Source organism: Eubalaena glacialis, chromosome 2 (assembly GCF_028564815.1).
Source record: "Eubalaena glacialis isolate mEubGla1 chromosome 2, mEubGla1.1.hap2.+ XY, whole genome shotgun sequence".
Classification (NCBI taxonomy): domain Eukaryota; kingdom Metazoa; phylum Chordata; class Mammalia; order Artiodactyla; family Balaenidae; genus Eubalaena; species Eubalaena glacialis.
The window spans coordinates 195,685,108-195,698,015 of NC_083717.1; the positions used below are offsets into that span (position 1 = coordinate 195,685,108).

Here is a 12,908-nt window from a genome sequence, read left to right on the forward strand (position 1 = left end):
GCACGTGGCTCATGGGCCTGCGGCTTCCAGGACATTCTGCAGCGGGGCTCTCCCAAAGGGCCAGCAGGGACCGTGCAGCGGACGGGCTGAGGAGGGGGCAAAGGTGAGCTCACTGCTGACCTCCCTCCCTGTAGGAGCCCCTCAGCAGAGACGCTGGCAAGTCAGAGCCTAACCCAGCGGGGCCGCCGGCCCTGGGCCCTGGCCTTGACAGTCGAGAGACTCGGTCTGTCCCGAGTGTGGTCTGCTCCCTGGGCGCCCTCACAGTGGGCTCCATGCCTGTCGTGGTGGGTCCCCCAGGATGGCCCGGGCTTATCTCCTCTGGGTCATCTTCAGGCTGCCTTCCTGCCCTCTCAGGTTTCTGTTGGGGTGGTGGCGAGCTGGCCTGGTATCTTCACTGCCCACCTGACTTCAGTCGGCCCCTAAACCATGCTTAGTGGGAGGCTGAGGGTCCACATCCTCACCCTTGTTTGAGGACATGCATCCCCTGCCATGTTCCTAAACCCTGTGCAGGCAGAGCTCCTTCCACTGAGGGACCAGCCCACATAGGACAAGGTCCTCATTGTGAACCAGCCTTTGAATGACACAGACGCCTGAACCTGTTCTGGGCTTTCATGTCTGAATATCCTATTTCTGGAATCAGTGTGTCCGCAAACTCTGCAATCACTGGGTAAACAAACAAACAAACAAACATACACACACATACATACATACATATCTTGAAGCCCTACTTCTCATTGTCTTATTGAGTTAGGTAAGTGTTTTCAATAGGACCCAATATTAAACACTTCAGCAGTCCTTGTCCTACTAATTATTGGGTTTTTTTTCCAGTTTCAAAGGAATTTAATATTATTTACATAGTTAAGGAACAGATGATACATTTCCATTTATTAGAAACTGACTTCTATAATAAAATAGATTTTAAATTCAGTGTATGTCATTATTACTGCTAAGGAAATCTTAGCCCTTGTCTGCCTTAAAACAATCTTTGTTGGCTGTAATTATTGCTGTGTAGTCACTGCTTTCGTTAATTCCTCAAATCATTTAGATGGTCCTGTCTTCCACTTAGTCGTCTACAGAGCTTTGATTGAGGCTCCTACTTCCTGTGTAAGAGAAATTTAAAACATTTTTTACTCTGTCCCTACTTTTGATTCGGTGGCAGTTTCAAAATAAGACTCCAGCCACAGATTTGGTTAAATTGCTTAAAAGAAAATATATAACAGAGAAGATCACCCAATCTCTGCTTACAGCCACAACCTGAGTTATAAGCTCAATTACTCCAAATAAATAGTTCTTCTAGGTACTTAATTAGGCCTTAGTATCTAAACAACCAAACAATTTCCCCCAATAAATAAGAAGAGGAAGGCAGCTCCATACCGTTGTTGCTCTAGGGTGACACTATTAAGGACCTCACAAATCATTTTTGTTTTAAAACTACATCTACTCATCAAGCACTTATTAAGCTTTATAAATATACAGAGAACTCTAGTCCCAAGAGCTTTGTTCTGTACTCTCCAAAACTATCTCTTGGGAGGTAACACAAAATTTAAGTACTCACAATAGTGACTTTATTAAACTAGTTGCTTTATAAAACATTGCAGATGTCATAATTGTTAACATAACAATTTACCAAACTGTAGTTAACTGGTGCAGTCAGTCTGCTGGACACGTTTTATAAAGGAAAGGAAATGCCAAAACCCTATTAAAGCTGATCCACTGCAGCCTCAGAGAACAAAGGAGATTTGTTTCTCAGACACTTAAATCAGACAAACAAAGCAGGTAAGGAGTTTCCCTCCCCCATCTGAAGCACTCCATCAGTAGAATAGTCTGATAAATAGAAACTAGACAGTCTATGCGTCCAAGAGATTCCACAACTTGGTAATGCAATAATGGAGAGGTTTATCTTCTTCAGCTTCAGAGTTGGAGGTTTTGGTCATTTAATTTTTAAGTATCAAACTAGTGCTTTTCAGCTGCTGTATCTTCACTCTGAGATAAGCAGTCTTCTTCACAATGTATTTTTAATATTCTCAAGCTCAATTTTAAGACAAAGTAATTTTAATACTAGGTGCACACCCCATGCCCTTGCAGCAGACTGCTTTTCTTGACAAGTTATGACAAGTTCAAGGAGGTATGGTTAAGGCTGTATTACTGAATGGTGCTGGTAAATACTACACAATTTTTTGTCATTTTGCAACTTTTGTTTCCAATTTAGTGACTGCTGCTATGGAATCAGATGGCAACAACAACAACATTATTAGGTCTGTTTTCTTAAACTATGATTTAGTAGCAATGGAGGTTCCCAATTTTAACCCCTTGGCAGCAAGATCCAAGTTCCCTCATTTGCACATTAGCACCTAAGTGTCAAGGGGTTAAATAACCAGCACAAAAGATACTGCACTTCTGATTGTAGCATTTGGCAGAACTGAAAGGAAAGGAAGTTGTGCTACATGTTGAAGGGATTGTGGGCAAGAGAAAGAAGACACCAGGAGAAGATAAAATGTCACATGAAGTCTTCATAGTCTTGTACATATCCTCCATCATAACCACCATAATCTGCCAGATCGTCTTTCATGGTAGCCTTTAATCCCCCTCTGGGAACCACACCTTTCTTCTTTTTGGCTTTGCTTTTCTTGCTTCTGTTTTCCACTGCAAAGTACAGTCAATGAATTGGTAATCTTTTCCAAGTCATCAATTTCCAATGAAATACACACATCTCGAACTAAGGCTTCCAAAAAACTGGCATAATATAGTGATTTTTCATATTGTGTAATTTTATCTTTTAGTAACTTTCCAAACTCTGTGAAGGCATCTCTTGAAGATGGGTTCATAGCATCTATTCCACAAACTGTATTATTAACACCAAAAGTTTCTTTCTCTAATTCGAGGTCTGACTCTTCCTGTAATTTCTTTAGCCGCAGTTTATCTGCTAACTGTTCTGGTGTTAGCACTCTAGGTTCTTCAGGTTCTTCTAACTTGACGTCCTCGTCCTCGTCCTCGTCTTCCCAGCGGTCCCCGCCGGCGGTGCCGCCGCCCGCCACCTTCCGCACCGGGTCTTCCACGGAGAACGTGTCCGCGTCCCAGGAGTCGGAGTCCCCCGCCGCCGCCGCCGCCGCCATCTCAAGCCGGGTGTGAGCCTAATTATTGTTTTAATTGAAAAGAGGAGACTCAGCCTCTGAGAGCAAACCCCTCCCGCGTCCCCTCTGCGCCCGCGCCTGGGCTGCAGCCCTGTGCTGGGTGGTCCTGAGCGCCCCCTGCAGCCCAGCGCATACCCTGCAGGGGAGGATCCTGCCCGGGCTCACAGGGCAGTTACCTTCCAGCGTGTCTAGTCTAGTATTAAATGGCTGTTTTCTGCCTTCAGAATATTCTTTTAGAGACAACATATTATTTTTAATCATCTATAGAAATAGCCTCAATAAATCCACATACTCTGTAGGGAGACCCCAAACAAGCATTTTATGAAAACACCAGGGAGCCCCTTCCCTGGATCTGTGGATGCACTGATGCAGTTGACACTTATAGTGAGTCCAGACACTCTCAAGGAGTTTGAGGGCCTCTCATCTCCTGGAGGCTCCTGTGGTCTAATATTATGTCAGGGAATAGCTGCGCATAGAAAGCATGGGGCTCAATGCCCACTCCCCCTCTACTATTCCAATAACACACACACACACACACACACACAGCCTGATGTTGGCAGCAATGATCCCAAATTTGTCTTTCTTCCCTGAATCTAGCACAGGGGCAGTGCCCCCCTCCCCACTGGCACTAAGCCTAGGTGTGTGACTTGATTTGACAAACAGAACAAATGCAAGTAAACAAAGACAGGTGCACACATATTGGGTTTGCCTGTTTTTGCAGCACCTGGAACCCTGCAGGGGCCCCAAAAGAAGGGACCAGGCTTGCCCCACATTGTCAGAAACCAGTGCAGTCATCCCCTTGACAACTCAAAGCAGTGCAGCTGGGGGTCCCCTAGTGACCCCACCTGTGGAGGGGAGACCCCTGAGAAGTCAAAGGAGGAGAAGGCAGAGCCCCTGTCACCTGACTCAGGTGATGCTGCTCTGTAGGATCACCTGTCTGAGGGGGCAGCACTGGGCAGGTGAGCTAGGTCAGCTGTGTGAGTTGTACCCTGGCAGGGCACCTCTTCACCAGGATGGCCACAGGTACATCCATCCTCGGGCTCCATCCTGCTGGTCACCTTCCCTCCTGACCAACTGCCCCGAGAACCTCAGGACCTGGCATCCAATGGGGAGACAGGCCCACTACTTAGTCAACCACGTCCACTTCACCAGGTCCCTGTGACAAACCTGCTTCCCTTTCTGGTTCTGAGTCTCTGGTGAAGTCTTCATAGATATTCCTGAACACATCAAATACCCAAGAGCAGGAGAGAGTTTTTGGCCATGACCATCAGGGCACAAGAGAGAATGGAGCCTGAGGTCCAGGAGTGAGGTGCTCTGAGCCTGGTCTCCCAGCTGTAGGTACTGAAGCCCCAGTGCTCTGATGTCCTGGATGTGGTCTCGGTGCATCACTAGTTCCCCTCCCCAGAGAGAGTCTGCACATTGTGGATCTTTCAGTGTTAATCCACTGCTAGGACCCTGGGGTGGAGGTCATGTGTGGGGAGGGGGCTTTCTACATTGTTAAGGTTTAATACCTGTGGTTCAGTGGAACTGGGTCTGGGCTGTGACCTCCATAAGGGTCTCCAGTGTTGTGGCTCATCCCCTGCCCCTACTCCCTCCCAGGCTGCAGTGTCCCCTGTCTATTCCTTTTTAATCTCTTAACCTGATAGCTGTGCCCCCTCCCTGGGTCTGGAGAGGATAAGAATTCCTACTCACCTCCTAGGAGAAGCTTGTGGAATAGTTCTTCCTCTGGAGGGTCTGCCTGGTGGAAGTTCTGGGTATGTTTCAATATTTCTCAGTTGTTAGTCTTTGCTTCCCTCTATCAGATGTCATGAAGGGATAAATATGGATCCTTACTGTGAGGACCTGGATGTTTCTGGGGTTAAATCCCACAAATTATGAGGTGTGGACCCCGGAAATTCTCATCCTCACACTGGTCCACCCTGGTCCTGCCGACATTCATAGTTATTCAACAGTAGGTGCTCCCCCAGCAGCTTGTCTTCCAAGCGGGCAGATCTCACCTGGATTCTGGACGTGCCCACCTCTCTAGTTTTGGAGTGGGGGTTTCCCCTGAAATGTCAGGACTCTGTTAGGTTCAGGGAGATTATTGGTGTTCAGTTTATTCAGAATTTTCTTGCTTTAAGGATGGAAATGACAATTTCCAAATGTGTTACCTGTTGATGCACAAACCAGAAGTACCAGCACAGGTCATCTTTGACCTGTTAGTAAAAGAAGGAATCTAATGTCACTAAGTGTAAGAGGATCCTGGACAGACATAACTGAACATAGGAAGACAGGAATGAAGGACACAGCAAGACTCTCATAAAAGTCTCAGGTTCCAAGCCTCTCCCCAAAAGGCTGGAATTCAAAGAGTACAACAGGTGATGGTCATGTCCCTGGTGACAAAGTTCTAGTCAGAAGGCAGGAGAGTGTCTTCTGGGGCATCCCTGGTTCCTGAGGAGCTAATTTCAGAGGCGTCATCCCCCTTCTCCCAGTCCCTTTCCACGTCTGCATGTGGCCTTGGGAATGCGGTCACCACCTCCATACGGGATGCGGGTCAACTGGGGGTGGAGCTGACATGCGCGTGTTCCATGTGGAAGATTGTTCAAACCCCCTCTCTGGGTACATGAACTGTTGAATCCCCCAAGCCTGGAAACACTCACATCTGGGCTCTTGTTTCATTAGTTTGTGATTTTCCTCATTGTTTACTCAGTTCAATTTGTCTTCCTACACTATCTGCTGAAATAGCCTCACATAATTATCTAAAGCCATTAAGATAAAAAGTGATTTGAAAATCACTAAGTTCCACTGAGCTCAAAGTCGGTGTTTGTCGCATTAGACAGTCATGAGACATGGCTGAACACCGAGATGGTGCTCACAATGGTTTCATCTTCAGCAGGGAAAATTCTGTACATTCCTTAGATGTGTTAGGCTCTCTCGTTGATAACCTTGACCTGGTGTAATGTTTTCATGGACCATACCTCAAAATTAAAACTGAGATTATTAACCAGGAATTAGTATTACTAGCAAAATCTTTGCTTTAGAAGATATTCCTCTATCTGATGTAAAATCCACCCAAATGACAGAAGTTACTGCAGTTACTAGAGCTTGTCAATTGGCGAAGACCAGAGAGTAAACACATAGGTTTTGGGAGTAGTGCAAGGTATTGGGTTGTTTTGAAAACAAAGCAGGTGGTCGTCTCACATCTGCTGGAAGCATCATCAGATGCACAACAAGGTAAGGAACTTTTAGACAGGCCTACATCCTAGAGACTTGGCATATAAAGGGGAAGGCAGTGCAAAATTAGATACTATGAAAGCTGTAGATAATGCTGTAGCAGATCATTTACCCAAGAGTGGCCTTAATCTGGTTCTCAACTTTCTAGACCCTGAAAGATAAATGTCTGGGCATTCCCTGGTGGTTCAGTGGTTAGGACCCTGCACTCTCACTGCCGAGGGCCCGGGTTTGATTCCTGGTTGGGGAACTAAGATCCCACAAGCCACGCAGTGTGGCAAAAAAAAAAAAAAATTTTTCTGGAGGAATCCAAGAAAGTCATAAGATATACAGTCTTAAATAAGAAATTGATTTTATATTAAAAATAATAGAAAAATTCTAGTTAGCTACTTCATTCAGATAATCTGCAATCTCACACTTTGTGACATCAGATGTTTTCAAATAAATATAAGTTAAACTTCTCTATTAATCTTCTCTACATGGTACTGACAGGCATAGAGTAGGATAATTGAACAATTAGTTTAGAAATCTCACGAGGGGATTAAAGACAGAAGGGAATTATAGGAGTTTGGGAGACTTCTGTAAGCTAATGACCACTCAAGAAAAGAATCCAGTAACCAAGCAACAATCTACTCTACCTAGAAGGAAGACCAGGTGCATCCAAGTGTCAGACACACTCAAGCCACAAATCCTGATAGTTAAAACAAGACAATAGATATGTGGTCTGAATCTTGTTACGTGAAGGCAGGGAGTTAATAATCCTTGAAGAGTAGCATTTCTGCATGTAGCCAGGACAGAAATATAGGTGAGAGGGGACATTATACAGAAATCTGAGATGAATTACCATATTTTAGTATATGTTGCCACCCTTCTGCTAATATACATATGATTTAAATAGTGTCATGACCTTCCAGGTTAGACCATATAGGGTTAAAGGAGGAATTGGTGATGTAAGACTTGATGTCTACCCAACGATGACAAAGAAGGTTTTCTTCTCCCCTCCCACTTTTTCATTGATTATAAAAATGTGGCCCTCTTTGTTTTCTGGGCTTGGCTCCCCGCTTGTGTCTCTCACAAGCATCCTATGCTAATTAACTCAGACTTTGCCTATAGCTTTGCCTCTGGCTGAATTCTTTCTGAGATGGGACAATAGAACCCGAGCTCCAGAGAGTTCTGACACCAGGTTAGCTGTTTCAATCAGATGACAGTGGGTTCCAGTTCCCTCCTGAGTCAGGGGTGGTGGGTACATGTCCCATCCGAAGGAGTGTGAATTCAGTACAGACAAATCGGTGACCATCTTAAATCAACACATGTGGAAACTAAAAACAAACAAATAAACAAAAAAAACCCCACAAAAATCATAAAAAAACACAACTAAGGTAATTTTTCAGTTCTGTGTATGCAGCCAACAATGAAATCCTGTGAAACTGTAAAGGAGGCACACAGAAACAATCCTCTAGGGTCCTTTGAACACACTGAGATGGATTTAACTCAGCTTCCAGAGTCTGGAATTTGAATATATTTTATTTATTTTATGTCTAATTTCTGGCTTTCTTGAAGTAATTCCTTGCCAGAAGGCTACAGCCCTTAGAGTTCATAGAACGATTCTTGAATGTGTGTTCCACTTGTGGTGTAGCAACATTCACACCAAGTGACTGAGGTGCTCACCTTACAGGAATCTTTATAAAACAATCCTGTAAGGTGTCACTATGACTCAGTACTACACAGTCATCACCATCCACAGTCTTCTGGAAAGGTTGAAAAAGTAGCTCCCTAAATTAAAATTATCCAAAATTTCCAAAACTTGGCCAAAGGTCCTCCCCTTAGCACTAGTGACATCATTATCAACTACCTCAAAGAAAAATCAATTTTCGCCCCGTGAGGTGGTAACTGGAAGAACCATGCATTTAGAGACATGTCCCTGCAATACTATCCCTGCCCTATTGCATTTGGACACACAAGATAATGGAAAGGATTCATGTATAACACCCACTCCTGGCACCAAGACAAAGGCTGCCTGTTCACTACATCTAATCAATAGCCTTCTAGGATATTCAACCAGTTAATTTTATCTATTGAAAGAGACATCAGAGCAAAACTGCCCTTGAACCTCATTGAGGGACCATATCGGTACTTTTAACAACAAACACAACTGTGAACCTCCTGAGTGTGGACGTTTGGGTATTTGTTTCACAGCTGTCTTAGTCCATTTGGCTCCACAAACAAAGTACCATAGACTGGGTGGGTTATAACCATAGACATTTATTTCTCATATTTCTGTAGTCTGAGAAGTCCAAGATCAGGGTCTGGAAGACATGATTCCTGGAGAGAAACTGCTACCTAGATGGCTGACTTTTCCCTGATACCTCACCTGGTGCGATGGGGCAGGGAGCTTTCCCTGTCCTCTTTACAAGGCACTGATTCCGTTCAGAAGGTCTCCACCCTCCCGACCTAAGCCCTTCCCCAAGGGCACTTCTCCCAATACCATCATGTTGGGCATTGGGTTTCAACATGTGTATTTTGGGGGAAAAAAAAGCATTGAACTGATCACAGTAACTAAAGAATCAATTCATAATTCCACACAATTGGAAGGCTCCCCAGGTGAGCCCCTCAAACTGAAGATTCTCATGGATGTTGTAGAAGCTCTGATCTTTGCTAGAAAACTGCTGATGTAAGACCTTCAAAACCAGCTGATGACCTTAGAGAGTGGACAGTTTCCACCCAAAATGTTCGACTAAGAGCTCAAAATCTATTATGAATTTATTGTTATTGTTATTATTACTATTATTATATACTTACATGTATTTATCATTATATTTTTCTAAGGACTCAGATGGTTATATATCCATAATGGCAACTTAGTTTTTTCTTTCATTTTTGAATAGTTGCTAATTGGAATTAGTAATTACACTATTTTTTGTTTAATTTTTATTGGAGTATAGTTGATTTGCAATGTTATATTAGTTTCAGGTGTACAGCCAAGTGAATCAGTTATACAGATATATATATCCACTCTTTTCTTTTTTTTGATTCTTTTCCCATATAGGCCATTACAGACTACTGAGTAGAGTTCCCTGTGCTATACATCAGGTTCATATTAGTTATCTATTTTATATATAGTAGTGTGTATATGTCAATCCCAATCTCACAATTTATCCCTCCCCCACTTATTCCCTGGTAACCATAAATTTGTTTCTACATCCAAGATTCTACTTTGGTTTTGTAAATAAATTCATTTGTACCCTGTTTTTTGTTTTTTTTTGTTTTTTTGTTTTGTTTTGTTTTTTTTAGATTCCACATATATGTGATTTCATGTGATACTTGGCTTTCTCTGTCTGACTTACTTCACTTACTATGACAATCTCCATGTCCACCCATGTTGCTGCAAATGGCATTATTTTGTTCCTTTTTATGGCTGAGCAATATTCCATTGTATATATGTACCACATCTTCTTTATCCATTCTTCTGTTGATGGACATTTAGGTGGCTTCCATGTCCTGGCTATTGTAAATAGTGCTGCAATGAATATTGGGGAGCATGTATCTTTCTGAGTTATGGTTTTCTCTGGGTATACGCCCAGGACTGGGATTGTTGGGTCATATGGTAATTCTATTTTTCATTCTTTAAGGAACCTCCATCCTGTTCTCCTTAGTCACTGTATCAATTTACATTCCCACCAAGAGTGTAGGAGGGTTCCCTTTTCTCCACACCCTCTCCAGCCTTTATTGTTTGTAGATTTGTGAAGATGGCCATTCTGACCTTTGTGAGGTGATAACTCATTGTAGATTTGATCTGCATTTCTCTAATAATTAGTGATGTCGAGCATTTTTTTTTTCATGTGACTTTTGGTCATTTGTATGTCTTTTTTATATAAATGTTTATGTAGATCTTCCACCCATTATTTATTTAGGTCGTTTGCATTTTTTTTTTTTTTTTTGGATATTGAGGTGCACAAGCTGTTTGAATGTTTTGGAGATGAATTCCTTGTCAGGTGCTTCATTTGCAAGTATTTTCTCAACCCGTTCTTTGGGTTGTCTTTTCGTTTCTTTCATGGTTTCCTTTGCTGTGCAAAATCTTTTAAGTTTAAAGAGGTCCAATTTGCTTATTTTTGTTTAATTTTCATTACTCTAGGTTGTGGATCAAAAAATATCTTGCTGTGATTTACGTCAAAGTGTGTTCTGCCTGTGTTTTCCTCTAAGAGTTTGATAGTATCTGGCCTGACATTTAGGTCTTTAATCCATTTTGAATTTATTATTGTATATAGTGTTAGGGAGTGTTCCACTTTCATTCTTTTGCCTGTAGCTGTCCAGTTTTCCCAACACCACTTATTGAAGAGACTGTCTTTTCTCCATTGTATATTCTTGTCTACTTTGTCATAGATTAGGTGTCCATAGGTGTGAGGGTTTATCTCTGAGCTTTCTATCCTGTTCCATTGATCTATATTTCTGTTTTTGTGCTCAGTACCATACTGTTTTGATGACTGTAGCTTTGTAGTATAGTCTGAAGTCAGGAAGCTAATTCCTCTAGCTCATTTTTTGTTTCTAAAGATTGCTTTGGCTATTCAGAGTCTTTTGTGTTTCCATACCAATTGTAAAATGTTTTGTTCTAATTTTTGAAAAATGCTCTCAGTAATTTAATAGGGATTACATTAAATCTGTAGATTGCTTGGGGTAGTATAGTCATTTTGACAATATTGATTCTTCCAGTCCAAGAACATAGTATATCTCTCTATCTGTTTGTATCGTCTTTGATTTCTTTCATCAGTATCTTATAGTTTTCTGAAAGAGGAAATCAAAAAATACCTACAGGGCTTCCCTGGTGGTGCAGTGGTTGAGAATCTGCCTGCCAATGCAGGGGACATGGGTTCGAGCCCTGGTCTGGGAAGATCCCACATGCCGTGGAGCAACTGGGCCCGTGAGCCACAACTACTGAGCCTGCGTGTCTGGAGCCTGTGCTCCACAACAAGAGAGGCCATGACAGTGAGAGGCCCATGCACCACAATGAGGAGTGGCCCCCACTTGCCGCAACTAGAGAAAGCCCTCGAACAGAAACGAAGACCCAACACAGCCAAAAATAAATAAATAAATAAATAAATTAAAAAAAAAAACCCTACAAAAAATGACAATGAAAACATGATGACCAAAAACCTATGGGATGCAGCAAAAACAGTTCTAAGAGTGAAGTTTATAGCAATACAAGCTTACCTCAAGAAACAAGAGAAATCTCAAGTAAACAACCTAACTTTGCACTTAATGCAATTAAAGAAAAAAGAACAAAGAAAACCAAAGTAAGTAGAAGGAAAGAAATAATAAATATCAGAGCAGAAATATGTGCAATACAGATGAAGAAAACAATAGCATAGATCAGTGAAACTAAAAGTTGGTTCTTTGAGGAGATAAACAAAATTGATAAATATTTAGCCAGACTCATCAAGAAAAAAAGGGAGAGGTCACAAATCAATAAAATTAGAAATGAGACAGGAGAAATCACAACAGACACCACAGAAACAAAAAGGACTATAAGAGACTACTACAAACAACTATATGCTAATAAACTTGACAACCATGAAGAAATGGACAAATTCTTGGAAAGGTACAATTTTCCAAGACTGACCAGAAAAATTAGAAAATATAAACAGACCTAACACAAGTAATGAAATTGAAACTGTAATTAAAAATCTTCCAACAAACAAAAGTCCAGGACAAGATGGCTGCACAGGCAAATTCTACCAAACATTTTGAGAAGAGCTAACACCTATGCTTCTCAAACTCTTCCAACAGCAGAGGGAGTAACACTTCCAAATTGGTTCTGCAAGGCCACCATCACCCTGATACCAAAACCATACAAAAATATCACAAACAAAGAAAATTACAGACCAATATCACTGATGAACATAGATGCAAAAATCCTCAACAAAATACTAGCAAACAGAATCCATCAACACATTAAAAGAATCATACACCATGATCAAGTGGGGTTTATCCCAGGAATGCAAGGATTCTTCAATATGTGCAAATCAATCAATGTGATGCACCATATTAACAAATTAAGGAATAAAAACCATATGATCATCTCTATAGATGCAGAAAAAGCTTTTGACAAAATTCAACACCCATTTATTTTATTTTATTTGTTTATTTTTTTAACATCTTTATTGCAATATAATTGCTTTACAATGGTGTGTTAGTGTCTGCTTTATAACAAAGTGAATCAGTTATACATATACATAGGTCCCCATATCTCTTCCCTCTTGCATCTCCCTCCCTCCCACCCTCCCTATCCCACCCCTCTAGGTGGTCACAAAGCACCGAGCTGATCTCCCTGTGCTATGCAGCTGCTTCCCACTAGCTATCTATTTTATGTTTGGTAGTGTATATACGTCCATGCCACTCTCTCACTTTGTCCTAGCTTACCCTTCCCCCCCCCCCCCCCCCGTATCCTCAAGTCATTCTCTAGTAGGTCTGTGTCTTTATTCCCGTCTTGCCCCTAGGTTCTTCATGACCATTTTTTTTTTTTTTAGATTCCATGTATATGTCAACACCAATTTATGATAAAAACACTCCAGA

At 41.9% G+C, this 12,908-nt stretch overlaps 1 protein-coding gene and 1 gene segment (V, D, J or C); both read right to left on the reverse strand.

Annotated features, from left to right (window-relative positions):
* The window catches only part of LOC133084762 (immunoglobulin heavy constant mu-like), a 266,145-nt gene that overhangs the window by 54,396 nt on the left and 198,841 nt on the right, over positions 1 to 12,908 (reverse strand).
* LOC133084763 (eukaryotic translation initiation factor 3 subunit J-like) lies at positions 2,534 to 3,113 on the reverse strand. The gene has a single exon (XM_061181514.1). It carries the CDS (start codon positions 3,111 to 3,113, stop codon positions 2,535 to 2,537), a length of 579 nt encoding a protein of 192 aa, XP_061037497.1. The 3' UTR covers position 2,534.

Excerpts from the sequence above, each read along its gene's own strand:
- LOC133084763 (XM_061181514.1), bottom strand. The coding sequence starts at position 3,113 with ATGGCGGCGGCGGCGGCGGCGGGGGACTCCGACTCCTGGGACGCGGAC.